At 38.6% G+C, this 20,728-nt stretch overlaps 1 protein-coding gene across 1 annotated transcript in view; it reads right to left on the minus strand.

The window, feature by feature from the left end:
* Positions 1 to 20,728, minus strand: part of MACO1 (macoilin 1) — a 60,226-nt gene that overhangs the window by 34,686 nt on the left and 4,812 nt on the right. The window contains exons 2-6 of the mRNA XM_035019453.1: positions 10,667 to 10,808; positions 8,942 to 9,068; positions 3,685 to 3,808; positions 1,940 to 2,118; positions 187 to 688 (exon numbers count right to left, since the gene is read on the minus strand). Coding sequence (XP_034875344.1) covers positions 187 to 688; positions 1,940 to 2,118; positions 3,685 to 3,808; positions 8,942 to 9,068; positions 10,667 to 10,808 — 1,074 coding nt within the window. The remainder of the gene's footprint in view (positions 1 to 186; positions 689 to 1,939; positions 2,119 to 3,684; positions 3,809 to 8,941; positions 9,069 to 10,666; positions 10,809 to 20,728) is intronic.

Here is a 20,728-nt window from a genome sequence, read left to right on the forward strand (position 1 = left end):
GGACAATGGCACCAGGGGGCCAACAAAGCCATGCGAGATAAACACTAAAATGTCAAATCCCACAGAGTTATTAGTCACAGTATCTGATCACAACCAAGGCCTACAGGCCTGTATGGAAGTGTCTGTTTTTCAAGACCTAAGTCAACTTTACTGGAAAGTGGTGGGGAGGACACAGCACGCACTTACCTTACCAGTGCATCTGGTTTGCTTAGCTGGTTATTAGGAATACAGTTTTCCATTAAGTCCTTGTGTGTACTTGGGCTCTTGCTCGGGCATTTTTGCTTCTTCTCGTTTTTACTAGATGAGGAAGGAATGCTCCCATTTGTGGCGCTATGACTGCGAGGTGAGGAGTTCACAACTCCACTGGCATTTTTGTAATTTTTTGAGGAAGCAGTGCATGAGTCCTCTTTCAAGAGATTTTCTGTACTTCCCACAAGATCATTATTTAATCTTTTACTATTGATATGGTTTTCCATATACTCAATTTCTTGTATTTTCGAGTCTACAGGTTGTAGAATATTGTTGTTGTTTATTCCAAGGTTGTGTTTTTTGGCATCCTTGTCCTTTTCTTTCCCTTTTTCTCGGTATTCTATCTCTGGCAAAGTTGTGGAGAGTTTTTTGTTGGCTGGGATACCTCCGTTGTGGTGTATAAGGATCGAGGAATCCATATCAGGCAATCCTTTGGCTGCTACAATACCAAAAACAAACCAACAAACAAAAAGACCCACACCGGAATATTTAGTTGTATAAAAACACAGCACAGATTGATTCAACAAACTGCATTATCTACACTTAGAGACTCACTATATCAATTTGCAAACTCATTGAGAAGCAATAACCACACCACATTATGCTAACTTCAAGAAGCAAATCCAGATAAATTTGAGAAGCTGCCCATTTAGAAAATCACCATCATTTATAAACACCAAGCCATTATAGTTTGGGCCTTGAGAAGAAGATGAGGCTTTTTTATAATTAAATCATACTTATCAGTCAAATCAAACTTGTCTATCACTGGGATGAAGAAAGAGCACACAGGCAGGTCAGACTCTTAAGTGGCCATATTTTAAGAGATGCTAACCAAACTGTTAATAACTTTACTGAAAAAACAGCAATTAAATGAAACAAAAGAAGAGGTGTGATGTTAGGATATAGGGCATTATCCTTTTCTTGACTCTAGCATTAAGGTAATAAAAAGTCTGTGGCATTTACTAGACCACTCGAAAAGAATTTTCTGTATGAGGTCTACACAGTCCAGTTTGTCCAAGTCTACTTGAAGAGATTTTTGAACCATACCAGAGAATAAGATTTTGGTATATATGAACTAAAAACATGACTCCAAACTTCCAACTCTCAAATCAAAGAAAACTGATACTGCTGTCAATTCATCTACTGAATTGGACATATGCTCATTTGAGAGATCCTGTTAGAAAAAGTCCACTTTAAGATCCATACTGCATTATATGAGCCATTTAAAATGGGACCTACCTACCTTTGCTCTATTCAGAAGAATTTTAACTTATAAAACAATTGTTTCTGTCTACCTCTCGATCTTGCTTATACTTTGGTTCTTGGCTTGCCTAAACTACAAAGTCACAGAGTTATATATACATTGCTACTGAGAACAAATATTTTAAAATATTTATAACAGATAAAGTATTGAAACATAAAATAAGCTATAAAAATAAAATATATAAAAATAATAAAATAAACATAGTAAAAGCACATGGTCTTCAGACACGAGGTAGAAAACCCCCACACCCTGTATTTCATGACCAAACAAAGCAATGGCCCTGAAAGGGAACACCAGAAAACAGGAAAATCCTTGGTCATCTTCCAAAGTCCTACCAACGCTGCCAGGGGAAAAAAAAATTCTACTGATAGCAACAAAATAATGACTAATCTACCCAGCCAACACAACTTTAGGGTAAAGACCTACCTTCCTCGGCCTCTTTTTCTTGCTTCTGTAGCATCTGTTGCTCTGGGGGGAGAGCTTGTTGAAGAAGCTGCATGTAAAATTCGTTCTCTTTTTGCACTTCCTTCTGCTTCCTTAACCGCATTTTGTAGCTTACATAACTTTTGAAGCCAAAGCCCAAAGTCACCACAGGGTACCCAATGCTAGAAAGAAGAAAATCTAGCCAGTTATTGTCAGTAAAAAACACACAACACATGCATCAAACACATGAGGACATCTAGGACTGAAATTAAGAAATAAATTCTAGATGATAATGGTATTAGAGCACTTAGTAAACACATAAATATACGGGATGTCTGCTGTGGAAATGAGAGGCAGCCGGCACACAGAACACACCCCCAGGGAGCCGCAGGACTGCTAGACCATGAGAGGCTGCCCACCAGACTCCAGCATTCTTCAAACCAACTCAAGAACTTAACCCAGTGACTGCTGGATACAGTGGCTAATGTCTTTGATTAACACCAAAGTTCCTTGTGCATTATTAGAACTTGGCCATCTGGGGCGCCTGGGTGGCTCAGATGGTTAAGCGTCTGCCTTCGGCTCAGGTCATGGTCCCGGAGTCCTGGGATCGAGTCCCGCATCGGGCTCCCCGCTCTGTGGGAAGCCTGCTTCTCCCTCTGCCTCTCTCTCTCTCTCTCTCTCTCTCATGAATAAATAAATAAAATCTTTAAAAAAAAAAAAAAAGAACTTGGCCATCTGTATGCTTTTAAGAACTAACAGGGTGGAGATTTTATGAGTGGGTAAAAGTAAACACTGTAAGTGTTAGAAAATCAAAACGGACACATATTCATTTTTAATACCACAGCCAGGGTCAAACTCAGGTGACTACTTTATTCTTGCTGCCTGAGGGGTATTGTCAACCAGCTGTTCCTGAAAAATCAGTTCATAAATACTCTGTCATACATAAATTCAAGAATCATTTAAATGAGGATTGATATTATCAGTGCCAATATTTGTTTTGTAGGACCAAGTTAAACCAGCTGCACTTGTAACTCTAACCTCTGGGATAAAAAGTTGAAATATTTTCATTCAACTCATCAGTCTGTCTAATATCATTTCAAAGCCTCTGCAAACACTGTCAAAACTCATATTCAGCTTCATTAACATTCAAACTTATAAATTATAATTAGTCTAAATGTGATCCCACTACAAATTTAAAGTGACAAGTTTTATTGACCAAGTTTACTTAATTCACTTGCTTGTGAAAAGACTTTAAAATATTGGAAACTATATCTTTTTAGTTGATACCTGTTTATTTTGGTTTCTGCCATAAATATTAGCAAAAATTAAGTCAGTTCATTTAAGCTTCATGAAATAGCCATACATTTCATTAAGGCATTTTAGAATCCTTATCTGATTATAATAAAAATAGATAACATTTATCAGACACCTTTGTGCTTGAAATTAAGTTAAATACTTTACATATATCCTCACATTTCCTCTTTCCCACGACCCTACAAGACAGGTCCCTAATACACAGGTGAGACAGCTAAGGCTTAGAGAGAGTGACAGGCCCAAGGCAACAATGCTGTTAGGGGAAAGAGCTGGGGTTCAGACACTCATCTGCCTGAATAGAGGGCTCATGCTCTTTACCACTATGTTATGTTGTCTTCCGGGTTCATGCAAAATCTCTAAAAACAAAACTTATGATTGAACTTACCATTCTACATTGAACTGAATTATAGATTAAGAATACACATAATACTCACCAGTGAGCAGCAAATGGACGACAAAGGTCTACATGAAAATTTTTGAGATCTTTAAACCTAATTGCTGCTTCAATATAAACAAAGAGTATCCAGAGCGACACTGTGGGCAAACACACTCCCCTTTCTGTGGGAAAGCAGCAGAGAGACAAGCATCAGTGATACATTAAACTAACATAACAGATGGGTTGTTTGGGAGACTAGTTCAACTGCAGTAACTTTCTTATTTTTTTTTGAGTATAGTTGACACACAATGTTACATTAGTTTCATGTGTACAACATAGTGATTCAACTTCCCTATATGTTATGTTGTGCTCACCGCAAGTGTAGTGACCATCTGTCACCACACAACCCTATTACGATATCACTGACTATATTCCTTATGCTGTGCCTTTTACTCCCGTGACTTACTCATTCCACAACTGGAATCCTGTACCTCCCTCCCCTTCACCCATGTTGCCCCTCCCCCCATGCTCCTTCCCTCTGGCGACCATCACTTTGTTCTCTCAACTACAGCAACTTTCATTAAGACTTCAAACTAATTAAAAAGCAATATGGTTCAGGGGCACGTGGGCAGCTCAGTCAGTTAAGTGTCCGACTCTTGATTTTGGCTCAGGTAATGATCTCAGGGCCATGAGATCAAACCCCATGCCAGGCTCTGCCCTCAGCAGTGTCTGGTTGAGATTCTCTCTCCCTCTCCCTCTACCCCCCTCCCCACACTCTAGCTCATGCTCTCTCTCAAAATAAATAAATGTATCTTTAAAAATAAAAAGGAATATGATCCAAACTGAAAGCTTTTATATGACAAAAGATGTGATGGAATCATAGACAAAAATAAAAGACAAACATTCTGGCAAAAAATATTTACAATATGTAAAAGAAAGGAGTCACAGCCCTACCATACAAAGAGCTCCTACAAATCAATAAAAAGACAACTGAAGAAAAGAATTTGCAAATTATAAAAGAAAAATATAGATGGCTTAAAAACATATGAAAAGATGCTCAACTTCACCACTGATTAGGGAGATACAAATGTTTCAAAAATGAGATTCCATTTTTTTTTAACCTACCAGATAAGCAAAATTTAAAAGACAGGTAATATAGGGAGGGTAAGGCAAAGGGTTCGTTCTCATACTTGGCAAAAATATAAATTGGGGCAACATTTTTAGAAAGCAGTTCGTCAGTATAATTAAATTTAAAATATTATACATTTGACCCAGAAATTCCAATTCCAGGAATCTACCCTATAGAAATATTTTTAAAAAGCCCTAGAATAAATGTATAAGAATATTCACTATATTATTATTTGCAATAGCAAAAAATGTAGAATTATTTTAAATGTGTATCAACAGAGAACTGTTTATGATAAACCTGTATAATAAAAGATGCAGCTTTTCAAAAGAATGATCTGTACTAACATGTAAAAAAAAATAAATTCTGAAGAATGAGTTATTGCACAAAGAAATGTTTCTGACATTTAAGTTCTGTTCTACAATTTTTTTTAAAAAGATTTTATTTATTTATTTGAGAGAGAGACAGAGACAGAGACAGAGAGAGCACAAGCAGGGGGAGAGGCAGAGGGAGAGGGAGAAGCAGACTCCTCGCTGACCCGGGAGACAGACAGACAGACAGACGAGGGGCTCAATCCCAGGACCTGGAGATCATGATCTGAGCCAAAGGCAGACGCTTAACCATCTGAGCCACCCAGGCACCCCTGTTCTACAAATTTTTTTTCTTAACTACAAGCTTATATTTCTTTTATAATTAAAAACAATTTTGGGGAGTGCCCAGGTGGTTCAGTCAGTTAAGCATCTGCCTTTGGCCCAGGTCATGACCCCAAGGTCCTGGGATGGAGCCCTGCATTAGGCTCCCTGCTCAATGAGGAGCCTGCTTCTCTCTCTGCCTGCCGCTCCCCCTGCTTGTGCGCGTTCTCTCTCTCTCTGACAAATAAAATCTTTTTAAAAAAATAAACAATAAAAACAATTTTCAAGGGAGTAAAAAGCAACTTGCAATAGAATAAATAAGATACAAATAATGAGGTAATTTTCATTGATTTTTAGAATCAAAATCTGCAGGCTAGGTTTATCTATGTCAGGACATGATTAATAATGGGATTTTTTTTTTTTTTAAATGAAGATGGACTACATAGGCATGAGGTCCAATAACTCTGGAAAGAGCTCCTCTGAGACTATTTAAGGCAAGCGAGTTATAGAAGAGAGAATAGAGAGTCAGGGGAGGGAAATCAGTGATCTGAAGGACTAAATAGCTTTTTACTAAGGATCTTTGGGATGAAACAAAAGAAAAATCATAGCATCTTGGAACTACAAAGATCATTTAGTCCAACCTCCTTATCATACTGAAGAGTAAAGTAAGGCCCAGAGTTTATACAAATTGGGTCCAAGTTCACAGAGATAATCCTGGGTCTGCTCCTAAGAAGAACTTAAATCCCCTTAGACCTAGTCCATGCAGTAAGAAAACGCTAAAAGCTCTGTGAAGGCAGCGAATGGCCTCAACCATTCTTATAGATTTAACATACAAAAAAAGGGGCATTTTCACAGTGTACGAAGACAAATAGCAACTCTTAGGATAATGCATTTTCAAATTCATTGCAAAATGCATTTTCAAAAATTTATATTCTCTAACTCCCTATATTAATTTCTGAAGTTATCATATACATAATCACATTACAGAAAAAAATAGAAATTTTTGGACAAAATACCTGTATTTCTACACTTATCAAATAATAAAATTACGTTGAAAATATTTTTGAGCAAGTGAGTCATGTTGTACATACAGTTTTGTATTCTGTTTTTTTCCCTCTTAACAGCAAGGAAGTTTATGATATAATCATTCTTTTTTTTTTTTTAAAGATTTTATTTATTTATTTGAGAAAGAGAGAATGAGAGACAGAGAGCACATGAGAGGGGGGAGGGTCAGAGGCAGAAGCAGGCTCCCTGCCGAGCAGGGAGCCCGATGCGGGACTCGATCCAGGGACTCCAGGATCATGACCTGAGCCGAAGGCAGTCGCTCAACCAACTGAGCCACCCAGGCGCCCTGATATAATCATTCTTTTGTGGCAATACATAATTGCATCAACGATTCCTAATAAACTTAAGAATTTTAAATTTTAACAAATGATAAGAGAAATTATTCCCAAGTTATATAAACTGTACTTAGATCTCTTCAGCCCAATAGGAATACAAAGTTTGCTTTGTTTTGTTTATTTGAATATTAATCATTCCAAATTAAAACATACTTCACAACTTAGCTATTCCAACATTTCTGAGCCTAGGGCTAAAGAGAGGCCAGTATCACTTATGATATTCGCTTCACTGCTGCTCTGTGGGTCACCCACTGAACTCATTCCCAGTAGATTCTGTTAGTAGTTATAGGAGTTGTTTTTTCCAAACTACTAAGACATTATTAAAGTAATTTAGGAAATCATTATAGTTCATCAGAGTCATGGATTGTTAAGCTGGAAGGCTCCCCTAAACATTATCTAGATTATTCCACCATCTTATGACAAAGAAGAAACTGATGGGGTGCCTGGGTGGCTCAGTAGGTTAGGCAGCCGACTCTTTATTTGGGCTCAGGTCATGATCTCAGGGTCGTGGGATCCAGCCTTGTGTCAGTCTCCTTGCTCAGCAGGGAGTCTGCTGGAGATCCTCTCTCTCCCTCTGCCCCTCGCCCACAAATAAATAAATCAATCTTAAAAAAAAGAAGAAACTGAGACCTAGACAGAATGACAAGTGTAAATGGCAACTCACTTGAAACGACGACCCAGGACAAGAAAATACAAGGAAAAACTAAAGTATGAAAAAATCACTTTAATTAGAGGAAAGCAGACTGAGGAACTGTCGTGTTAGCTTTAGGAAGAAGGGAGAGGACTGTGTGGCTCCACTCTAGGCAGAACGTACCAGAAACAGCACATTTTGGTGACGAGAACCACTCAAGAACTCGGGAGATCAGGACGGTGAAAGTGCTTCAAATGACACATAAGGAGAAGCTGATGAAACCAGAGATGCTGTGCCTACAGACAAGAAGGCCCGAGAGGATAGGACAGTGTCTTGAAATCTCTACAAAATGCTAACCGTGGATGGGAGACCACACTCCTTTCGTGTGGTTCCAATGCAGGCATGCGGTGTTGGGGCTTGAGGGGATGGTCTGCAGACCCCTTGAATCTGAAGGCAAGTGGTGTACACTTCCCTATGCTTGGGGGGAAAGCCTCCTTATATCCTCTAAGAGATAAACAAACCCCCAAACAGTCAAGATGTACTGGGTCAAAAGTGTAAGGAGGAAAATTCTGGCTCAGTATCAGGAAGAACTTTCTACTATAGCTGCCCCCAAAGCGGAGTTCCTTGTCACTGTGGCCTTTCAATCAGAGACTAAACCACTATGTGTCAGGGATGCTGTGGGGATTCTTATACCAAATAAGGGTTCAACAAAATGACCTCAGACATTCCTTTCAAAGCTGAAACTCCAGGAACATTTTTCCTATGTGGAACATCGCTGTCTACGAGTCTACCTAAACATAAACCATTTCAACTTAAAAAAAAAAAAAAAAAAAAAAAAAATCTTCATAATGAGAATTGGTCATTGAGATGCCTACAATTGAGATGTCAAATCATAAAGACTTAAACTTTTCATTTAATAATGAAAAAAATATAAAATATATTTTAGAGGTATAATCTATTAGGAAAAGGCCACTTAAAAATGTCCACATGGGGGGCACGTGGGTGGCTCAATTGGTTGGGCCTCTGCCTTAAGCTCAAGTCATGATCCTGGAGTCTGGGGATCGGCCCCCACATTGGGCTCCCTGCTCAGTGGGGAGTCTGCTTCTCCCTCTGACTTTCCCCCCTCTCATACTCTCTCTCCACTCTATCTCTCAAATAAATAAATAAAATCTTTAAAAAAGAAAAAATGTCCACATGAGCACCTGGGTGGCTCAGTCGGTTAAGCATCTGCCTTCAGCTCAGGTCATGATCCCAGGGTCCTGGGATTAAGTCCCGCATCAGGCTCCCAGCTCAGCGGGGAGTTTTAGTCTCCCTCTGCCCCTCCCCCACCCTGCTCGTGCTCTCTCTCTCTCTCTCTCCCTCTCTTTCTCTCTCGTGTGTGCATGCGCACGCAAAAATAAATAAATAAATCTTTAAAAAAATGTCCACATTAAACTCAACTCTAAATAATGTAGTCAAAGAAATCATTACATTAAAAAAGTTTGAATCCAAGATTTCTATCCATCTAAGAAGCCATTAAGACTTACCTGTGTGCCATACATACTGAACCCATACATAGGTGCTAGCAGCAAAAAAGAGCCATTGTATGGGGATGAACAGCAGACATATTATATTTGATGTGAAAGCTACACAAACAAAAAATACTGAGAAGGCCTAAAGGAAAAAACAAAACAAAATTAAAAACTCATCTTAGAACTTGTTATTTTCAAACGGATTATTAAAAGCATGTTGAACAAAATCTCTGAAACCGACATGCAAGAACTATAGAGCAAGTGACAACAGGGAATTTTAAACATATAAAAACCACTATGTAAAAAGTAGAGGTGAATTCAATATTAAAAAGTAATCCTATTTATGTCCTCAAATCAAGAAGAACTGGACCAGAACAAGCTGAGTTGGGTCCCAATGAGTTCATTTGGACTCCGCAGGTGGGTTACCTAAAACTAGAATTTTAACACAGAAAGGGTTCCTCTCTCCTCTTAAAACATTCCTAAAGAGCCTCATTCTTTTTTTTTTTTTTATTGTTATGTTAATCCCCATACATTACATCATTAGTTTTAGATGTAGTGTTCCATGATTCATTGTTTGTGCATAACACCCAGTGCTCCATGCAGAACGTGCCCTCTTTAATACCCATCACCAGGCTAAGCCATCCTCCCACCCCCCTCCCCTCTAGAACCCTCAGTTTGTTTTTCAGAGTCCATAGTAAGAGCCTCATTCTTGAAGAACCGGCTGTTGGAGCACAAATGAACCATGACAGTAAGAATTATGCTGATGTTAAGGATTTAAATAACGCAGCCTTTCTCTGGACACACCACTAGGTATTCCCAAGAGGACATGAGCCCGAAGCCATCTTTTTGAGGCTCTGGATTTCTGAGTGGAAGAGTTCCAGGTATAAGGTGTAGCCAGAGGACACAAGAGAACTGCAGATCAACCAGGGGAACAAGCCCAGGCTAAGCCCTTGCTCTAACCCAGTAGTTTTCAAAACATAGTTTGGGGATTTCCAGGGTCAGTGGGGCAGTGGGGTGTCTCTGAGATCCTTTCAGTGGGTCTTCCAGGTCAACACCATTTTCCTAACAATATTAAGATGGCATCTGCCTTTTTCATGCTCATTCACTTAGGATTAAGGTGGCTTTTTCGAGAAGCTACATGATACGTGATATTGCAATCCACTGAGTTCAGACGCAGATATGAAAATGCAGCTGCCTTCCATTAAGCCAGACATTAAAGACATTTGCAAAAATGTAGTCAATCTTCTAATTGTTTTGTTTTGGAAAATATATTTTTCATTTAAAAATGTAATTTACATTAACATGTAATGGGCTTGTTATTATTTTTAAGTGAATTAATAAGCATTTAAATTTGTTTTCAGTTTTGATTTCTAATATAGTAAATATGGATAGATCTAACCCAGATAAATAAAAGCTCCTCGGAATCCTCAGTAGTTTTTAAGAGTTTAGCGGGGCCCTGAGACCACAAAGTTTGAGAACCACTGCTGTAACTCTAACCCAATCACTAATGTGGTGATAGGGCTCCAGAAATACTTCAGAGTAGGACTGGGTAATTATTGCTTCCTTCACTACTCTGTTTCCCTCCCAAGGTCTTTGTCCCTCCCCTTCTTTTCACTGGAATGGTAGAGAAGGGTGGGTGAGGTATAATGATTTGATAGTGGGTTTTTTTATCATCAGTTACTGAAGACTTTCTTAGAAAATTAAACCCCTTAGACTTGAAAAACATATTAATAAACATACCAGTCCCTGGTATCTGAAGGAATCATAGACGCTCCTGATGAAAAGCCAAAACGGCCACAGGTATTCAAATCTGAACTCCAGGACAAAATCTGCCAGGAGGACAAGTGCCCACACTACCAGGAATTTCAGGTATAAAAATGTACTGCAAAGCATAAAAATAGAGAATTAATTGAAGGTCATTGGTGAAGCACTAGAAAAAGAAAATGCACTGCTTTCTTTAAGAGACAAAAATATCTTCACATACCATGAAAATAACGGCGATAAAGGACAGAGGGAGATGTTGCTACAACCCACCTAAATTTTAAAAGCTCTGCCATTCACTCCGAGACCCACAACTATCAAAGTAAGATGATGACCAAAAATGCTTAATTCTAAGATGGAAAAAAATTTTACATTTCACCACTATTTTAAAATGTGCTAAGTGTCTGATTTAAAATACTGCAACACTCTCAAAATTACAGCTTTCCAGCTCTTCTTCATTAGAAGAAAATGTCATGGTTGAAAGCCTTCGAATTTGCTGTTTGCCCACCCCTCTACATCTGTTTGAAGAGTCTTTGAAATTCTTGATGCACATCCCTACATGCTTGAAGGATTCTGTCTTTTTCCCTCTTTTCTCCTCTTGCCTCTGTGTGGTATTCACCTGTATTAACCAAAGGACATCCCCAAATAGAAACTAACGTAGGGAGCAGTTGCCAATTACTACTATGGGTTGGGAGAACACAAAATGTACATTAAAGAAAAAAATCCTAAAGTATCCTAGCCCTGCTCTAGCTAAGATGTAAATGTGTGCTTCCAGTTCCCTCTGGATTTATGTTAAGTAGAAGCAGACTTTGATAAGCCAGGCAGGACACAGATTTAACCACTGCAGTAGCTCAAAACAAGGTAAGGACATGGATTAAAATCTCAAAGTCCATTCTTTTGTTCATGAGTTGTACAATAGATAATAGAAGCCTTCAGATTAATAAGCCCCTTACTAATAAGCCCCTAATTCTATGTCCTTAACGCAGTCAATTCTGGAGCAGGTTAAGTTTAGGCATTAAAAAAAAAAAAAAAAGTTTTCTTAGATATAGATTGGAAATACCTAAAATCTACTTTGATTTGGGCCAGAGCCTTGTATGCTGCTTTGTAATACAAACATTCCAATATTGATGTGATTACATTAGCTGTTTGAATATACACCATCAACAACAAAATCAAGACTTTAATAAATCATTAAGTATATTAAAATAAGCTACAAAAAAATTATAAACTTGGGGGGGGGCGGCAGACAACAAAAGCAAGATCCAGCCCTGAGGATTCTTTCTGTGCCCTCTGAAGCCACAAAGGTAAAAAGATGTCAAGAACGGACACGTATGACCCTCGATGATACAGTAGCATAATGAGACATTATCTGCAGCTAGGGGCAATTTCTAATACTAACTCTTGGTAGAACTTCTTCGGGCTTGATAATAAGTTTCGATTAAGAGGTTTGCTATACAATCAAGGAACCCAAGGCAAACCAGAAGAAAACAGGCAAGTCCCACCTTTTAGTTTCATTTCACTAGAATCATATTAGCCAGATGAAGATGGGGCCCTCGTTCTCACCCATTAAAAATCCATCATTGACCCAGTGGAGAGCAAGGCATATTTTACTAGCATGAACAGCTGAGTCATGTCGGCATTCGGGAACACAAATCTAGTTTCAAACTAGATTTTCAAGCTGCTTGGCTTTAAAACTGAAAGGTTTTTCCTTGTCTCTAGAACTGTTTCTAGGCACATATGGAAATGTTTTTACCTCTCCAATGAACACTTTTCCCCATGGGGCTGCCTCTGGATGAGGTGAATGAGATGCGGGGAGTATATCATCGTGTGCAGTCATCACCACTCCCCAGGTGGAGAAGGTAGAGTACTACCAACTGTCTCTGCCCCAAATGCTCCCAAGGCATGGCAGGATCCCAGTCTAGCAGGCAATGTTCTGTTGCACTATTTAGATAGCATTATCCCAAGAATGACAGCCTACTGAATAGCTTTTAATAGCCCAATCATTTAAACCAAAGGCAATACAGAAATGATCATCTTTGTAACAATGACTACTCTTTTTCAAGTCTGTGACTTCAAGAGAGTTCCTTTTTATATATTTCAGTTCTTTTCAAAAAAACTGCTCTCGTACTTTCATGTTCCTTGACACCCAAGCTCTTACTGAGTCACAGTTTAGAAGTACAGATATCTAAGGAAACTTGACCTTTCACAAACATATGCCATACCCTCAACTTTCCTCAGGCTCCCCTTTTAGGTGGGCCTGCCTCTAAAAATCAAGAGGCAACCTAATTAACAAATTAGATTTTACAAGTTTTGCAAAAAGAGTTCTAGAGCTTAGTTGCACAATCATGCGAATATATGTATTGTTCCTGAACTGTACACTTAAAAATGGCTAAGATGCTGAATTTTACATTATGTGTTTGACCACACTTTTAAATATAAATAAATAAATAATTCTTTACTCATCTTTTTAAAAAAAGTTGATTTTACTTTAGGACTAGTACTGAATTCTATTGATTCATTTCTGCCTTCAGGGTTTTAGAAAGTTTAAGACAGTTGCCTGATTCAGTATTCACTTAGTCCTCTGTAGCAGTAACTCATGCTTATTATTCTTCTATAGGTACATGTAAAAAAGTTAAAAGACAAGTAACCTAAAATGACTGCTTATCAGTACCCTAATTCCTTTCCTTCCATGTTCTGAAGGTCATAAGATTTTGCCAAATCCAAAGAGATGGCATTCTACTGGGGAGAGAAAGTTAGGTTTTAAGCCATTATAGCATTCCAAAATATTTCTTTTAAACCATGAAGAGAATGTGATCAAATATAAAATATTTTTATACATACAGTTCACAACATGGTTCATAACTTGATGTTACTTTCTCTGATCCAAACACATTTATGAATAACTATAAAATATCTTGAACAAAAATTTAAAGCGTAACTACAATGAAAAGGTATTTTCCATAGTAATATAATCGAACAAGGGCAGACCAATAATGTCTTTTGATGGTCTTATAAGCTTCTGTTCTGGATGCCAGTGAAATTAAGAAGAGACATGTGTGGGGGCGCCTGGGTGGCTCAGTTGGTTAAGCGACTGCCTTCGGCTCAGGTCATGATCCTGGAGTCCCGGGATCAAGTCCCGCATCGGGCTCTCTGCTCGGCAGGGAGTCTGCTTATCTCTCTGACCCTCCCCCCTCTCATGCTCTCTGTCTCTCACTCTCTCTCTCTCAAATAAATAAATAAATTAAAAAAAAAATTAAAAAAAAAAAAGAAGAGACATGTGTGATTATTAGGCTTAATGGTGGTGATTCTTTCAAAGGGGTTATTAACTATAAGTTTCTTTCCCCTCCTCCATTCTATTCCTACCCTTGCCATTTCCAGCCATTTTTAACCTGAATCTATTTGGCAATACTCTTCACCTATGGATTAATGATTAATCACCTATGATTAATGAGAAGCAGTATTGAACATTTTGCTTTTTCCAAGTGAAGTGCACCTCCTTTCTAGTACCACTAGCTGCTATCATGTAGATCATTTCTGGAGCCCACATAATTACCGTGAGTGTGGCCATCAATCCTCAGTACCTGACCTTTTCCCTAGGCAGACTAATAATGGCCATTTAGTTCACCTGGTCCTCACCACAGAAATGACTCTGTAGAAGATTTCACTGGCTGTGCTAGTGGCCATCTATCTCAATCCCTAGCTTGCCTGTCTTCTCTGGAATAGCAACTGTGAATTGCTTTTAGCTTTCAGTATGTGGCATGATACTTCTTAAACCAAACTGCTGTCTTCTCTGTTATCAAATACCTCTCCCTACTCCACATCACCTCTAGAATATTCATCCAGCCTCTTGTCCAGCCCATCCTCCTACTGAAATCAGATTATGTGTAATTATAGTCCTGCTACTCCAAGTGTGGTCCATGGACCAGCATCATCAGCATCACTATGAGCTTTTTAGAACAAAAGTATTTCAGGGCCCATCCCAGACCTATTTCATCTAAGCCTGCATTTTCACCGGATCCCTAGACCATCTGTCTGTACATTAAAACTTGAGAAGTACTGGCCCATGGTATAAACTTCTCATTGTCATGGAACCTCCACTGAATTCCACAGTGTCTCAGAAATTAAACAACTATCTACTTAAATAATCAATACTTATCTCCAAACCCTTAGTTCTCCTTCCCTCAATTGGGAACACTGTTCAGGGTTGATTCTTCCATTTTCTTACCTTTCTATCTGAGTCACAGACAAGATCCCCACCTCCGTACAATTTAACCTAATGAAGCACTTCTGCTACTACACCCATCCTTCAGCACACAACACAGACATCACATCATTAAAGAAGGTCTCCCTGATCCCAAAGTAAAGACTGTTACCCCATTATATGCTCACATAGCATCCCGTACTATAAGAACATTTAATCACGGTTATAAATAAACAGTATTTTATTTAATTAACTATTTAGATGTAAAGTCCACAAGAACAAAAGAGCTGCCTATTTTGTTCCCTACTTTATCCTCAGTGCCTGGCAGAGCACCCTGCACACTACAAAAACTCAACAAATATTTGTTGAATGAATGGCCTGCAATGCACAAGAGTGTTTAGAATTGACAGTAAGGCCTTTACCAGAGTACACACTTAAAATGAAGGTAGACAGAGAAATCATGCACAGATGACTGGGAAGGGTATCTGAACAAAGCAACATCAACAAAAGAAACAAATACAGCTTCTGCTCCGAAGATTACCATGTACCTGCTCCCAATCTGTTGTGGTCTTCAATAGGAAGAAATGAATCTAATCAGCCTTGCTCTGCGTACCAGACTATCACTCCATTTGGCCTGCCTGCCACTGGCTCGGCCTGCAGTGGGGGTTCTCAAAGTGTCTTCTATTTAGCCTAACATTAAAGAAATCTGCAAAAATGTAAAGCCACACCACTCTTCTCATGGATTTATTATTTTTATATGAGCTTGTAATTATTATTTAAAATGTGTCTGTCTCAATTTCTGATACAGTAAATATTGATAGATATAACCCATATAAACCCAGAGTGGAAAGAGGTCCCGAGACAAAAATAATTGAGAAATGGTGGACTACAGAAAGTTGTGCACAGGATCAAGATAAAATGGCCTCACCCCTGCTGTTAGGTTCTGCACCTGCCTCCTGGTGTGCAATCCAGACAGGAGGATGCCTGAGAAGACCTAAGCTACTCCTTATTTCTCTTTTCTATTCTAGGCCTCTTGCAGACTGCCAAGAGAACCTTTCGCGTGTCAATTACACACACACACACACACACACAGCCACTGCAATGACAAATCTAGCGTAAGATATGCCCAATTTAGAAAGCATAAAGAAAACCTAGAATAAGAAATCACTTAAAAAAGCTTTTAAGAATTGTGTGGTGGGGCGCCGGGTGGCGCGGTCCATGAAGCGACCGACTCTTGGACCAACTCTTGGTTTCGGCTGGGGTCATGAGCTGGGCGTGGTAAGATCGAGCCCCGCGCCCCGCGCCCTGCGCAAGGCTCAGTGCAAGGTCTGCTTGGGATTTTCCCTCCCCTTGGCCCTCCCAACCACCCCCCTCCCATGCGCACACTCTCTCTCTAAAATAAATAAATAAATAAATCTTTAAAAAAAGAATTGTGTGGTATAGTGTTTTTACAAAGGATCACACAGACTGCAGAGATTTCAAGGACAGGTACTGTAACTTAACACAGTTGGAGAATTTAGAGTTTTGGAAATTCTGCTTCAAAAACACTTTCATCTAAAAAAACCAAACAAACCACACCACTTTTGACAGTGTGGACTCTGTGAGGTTTGGGATGGGGGGCTGCAGAAGCACATGAGGAGAAAGAGAACAACCCACAGGATTACGCTTCACATCTTCAGCAGTAGTAATCATCTACCTAATCACACCTTACACTTACATCGTATGTGCAATTTTTCCGAATGCTTTCATATTAATTATCTCATTTTAGCCTTACAACTGTGAAATAGGCAGGGCAGTTATTACCCTTTCATAGGAAAGAAACCTGAGGAACCAGGAAGTGAGAGGCTGCGGAGCACTGTTGAAGGAGCACAGAAACAGGAGTCGAGACCGCGGAGAAGTGAATCCTACGTGGAATGCTGTGCTGCTGCTGAAAAGGTGAATGAATACATTTCCATGGGAAGAAACGGAGAAGAGATTAAGTGAGGAGAAAAGCCAAAAAGCCACTTTTATGTAAACTGGAATCGTACTTTTGTTAAGGGAGAAATACACACGTTTGCTTATATAGAAAAAAAGAAAAAAATGATACTTAAAAATTATATAACAGTGATCATCCCAGAGCAGGAGTACTAAGGTCTGGCGCATTATGCTAATACACTATCACGTTAATTTCTGCATACCAAGTATGTTACTTTTATTTTTTGTAACTCTTCATTTTGAAATAACTCTGGACTTACAGAAAAGTGGCATGAATAGTACAAAGAGTTCCCTTATATTTTTCACTCAGAATGCACAAATGACATTTTATCACGTTCTTGATATCATTCTCTCCCTATATATGTTTTTTTGGTTTTTTTAAAATCAAAGTCAGGAAATTAACATTGATATGTTACTATTATTTGATCTAGACACCTTACTCAAATTTCAGTAACTATCTCACTAACGTCCTTTATTTTTTTAAAAGATTTAGTTATTTATTTTGGGGGGGGGAGGACAGAGGGGGAGGGAGAGAGAGAATCTCAAGCAGATTCCCCGCTCAGCATGGAGACTGACACGGGGCTTGATCTGAGATCATGACCTGAGCCGAAACCAAGAGTCAGATACTCAACCGACTGAGCCACCCAGGCGCCCCTCACTAATGTCCTTTAAAGCAACAGATAAATAGATAGAGCTCGATCAACCAATAGGATCCTGGTCCGATCACATTTTGTACTGTTGTCATATCTATACTGTTTTTTTTTAATTATTATTTAATAGACATTCTCTTTTTGAGAAGGAAAAAAGGTTCCTGGTACCTGTTGCTTCACCTGGAAAATGAAGATAATGACACTTGCTCTCCATGTAGCAGAAAGTCTGAGAGTATCACATGAGTTCTTACACATAAACATCACTCAGAAACCATGAAGCGGCACAATACTGTACAACAGAAAGAGGACAGACTCTAGGGTTAGACTCATACGGGCCTCTATCAAGTAACCAAACCTGGGGCAACTGTGGTTTCCTCACATATGAAACTGAAGCTAATACCCTTACTGGAACAAAATAAGACAATGAAGAAAAGATAATAATAGCAGTAACAGCAAATAACTTTATGAGCAATCATCTGTGTCAGGCACGATGTTAAGTTTTTTATGTGACTTATCTCAATTATCCTTATAGCAGTCCTATAAAGTAGGTGGTATTATTTACCATCCTCATTTTACAGATGAGAAAACTGAGGGCTAAAGCAAGTAAGTGACTTGTTCAAAGTGACACAACTAGTGTCAGGGACATTCTTTGAAGTCGAGTTCAAATAACTTTAAAGCCCATATGTTTATCCATCACACTGGACTTTCTCATCTCACATTAGATATTCAATAAATATTACTTTCCTTCTTTATATGCTTTCCTATATACACATTCAACTTATATAATTCTTTAATTCTACAAGAGAACCAAGTTTTAAAAAAATGAGCAGATGTACTTTATGAAAGAATAAACCCTCAGTATCTCATTCATAAACTATGAATTTATAAACTTAATTTGTAAACACACTATGAAGCTCTACAGAAAAAAGTTTTAAGTCAAATATTCTTTTTTTTTCTTTTTTTAAGATTTTATTTATTTGAGAGAGAGACAGAGAGAGTAGGAGCGGGGGCGGGGGGAGAGGAGAAGCAGATTCCATGCAGGACCCTGGGATCATGACCTGAGCCAAAAGCAGATGCTTAATCAACTGAGCCACCCAGGCGCCCCCTAAAGTCAAATATTCTTTACAGAAATAACTATGGCACGAAACATGAGACAACTCAAGACTGCTTTCTAGCGAAATTCACACTCCTAGAATGATCATTGTAATAGAGAAACATGTAATTCAAAAATAAAAAGATAATTCATTTTTTAAAAAATTCATAATTACAATAAACCATTAGGTATAGCCTGTCAAGCCTAGAGCAAGGCAAGAAAATAATGCTTATTACATCTGAGAAAAAAGATTCTAGCCTTAGTATTTCTCTCATCTAAGACAGGAGTTTTTGTTTGACCATGAACACGGCACTCATTCTCTCTATAACACAAGTACTCTCACTACAAGATAGGCAAAATACTGACTTTAATACTGAACAACTTATTTGGTTTTTAGAAGTGCTTTAAAGATGAACAAAGTAATAATATAATTTAAAAACAGAACTAGACTGTTTCTGGCCACCTCCCCTGTGCTAGGTAAGGAAAGAGATCTCAAACGGTCTAAGTCCATTAGTGATGTCTACAGGTATACCTCAAGTGGATTAGCTGCACTATTTCAATCCACTAAAGGCAAAGCCTCTAAAAAAGAAAAGGCAACAGAAGAGATGGATGAGAGAGAAATTATTTCTGATGTCACAATCCCATGACTCAATGTGAGTACGTTGTCCTTAAAAGCAGCAGAGGAAAACAAAGGAATGAAGGTTAGTGGTATGAAGGGGCTTCCAAGTCTGGGGATGATAGGCATTTTGGAAGGTTGATGAGCAGAGGCCAATTTGGTATCAGTTAAGTTAAATGTTAAAGATATAAAGCCTCAAAGAATACATTCTAACAGTTATTTTTTTTTAAATTTCCATTACCAGGATCCACGTGACTAAAGGTGAGAGACCTTGAAGAAATATTCACTCATTGGGTATTTGAAGAAATTCATGATGGAAAAAAAAACATCTAGCAAAGGATATGTGTTTCTCCTGTTGGTCTGTACCATTATACTTATGTAGCTTGTTGGGCAAACAACTTTTTTCTTCTGGGCCTATTTCTTGAAAACGATCCAAGTAAAATAATTAAACCCAAATCTAGTAAGCCTAGAGAATAAAAGTAATCAGAATCTTTGAAGAGCACACTAAATTTCATCAAGAAAAATAACCAAGGGGCGCCTGGCTGGCTCAGTTGGTAGAGCATGCGACCCTTGATCTCAGGGTTATGAGTTTGAGCCCCATGACAGGAAGGAAGGAAGGAAGGAAGGAAGGAAGGAAGGAAGGAAGGAAGGAAGGAAGGAAGGAAACCTAATTACAGTATTTCACTTTGAGCTCTTAACCATGTTTAAAATTTCTATCTGACCCTCCAGACTCCACAAGGTATATGTTATATTTTGGGCGCCTGGGTGGCTCAGTCGTTAAGCATCTGCCTTCGGCTCAGGTCATGATCCCAGGGTCCTGGGATCGAGTCCCACATCGGGCTCCCTGCTCGGCAGGAAGCCTGCTTCTCCCCCTCCTACTCCCCCTGCTTGTGTTCCTGCTCTCGCTGTCTCTCTCTCTGTCAAATAAATAAATAAAATCTTTAAAAAAAAAAAAAAAAGGTATATGTTATATTTTATTACATTCCCTTAAGTATCACCTGGATGGTAGCCTAGAAAACAACAAAACAAAACAAAACACACATATATATACACACAAAACCCCAAAGGGTTAATATCAGTGGGAAGATCTGGGAGAAATGGCCAAAGAAAAAGACTCTGGACATATAAGTGCCTATAGAACAGGAACTGGCTCCAGAATATTTGGCAAATAACTTACAAGAAAGTGAAAATAATAAGCTATTAAGTCTACCATTAAAACCAATCTCCAAATCTAGTGAGGTTCAAGAAAGGCCACAAGGAATCAAAGAAAAAGGAGAATATCACTAATGAAACAGGAAGCTTTAAAGCAAATAATCTGAACTAGATCACGTTCCCTCCTTCCCCTGCCTCAACTTGTAGCAGAAATTTAAAGGGATTTTCAAAACATCTAATGAAACTAAACTGCCAAGAGTACTCAGACAAGAAGAATCATAAATGAGAGTTGGAGGAAAGTACCTTTCTTTTAAGGTAACACACTACTGGCAAAAACTAAGTACAAAACTCCAGT

The sequence above is a fragment of the Mirounga leonina genome, unplaced genomic scaffold (assembly GCF_011800145.1).
Source record: "Mirounga leonina isolate KUSES-001 unplaced genomic scaffold, KU_Mleo_1.0 Mir_173, whole genome shotgun sequence".
Lineage (NCBI taxonomy): Eukaryota > Metazoa > Chordata > Mammalia > Carnivora > Phocidae > Mirounga > Mirounga leonina.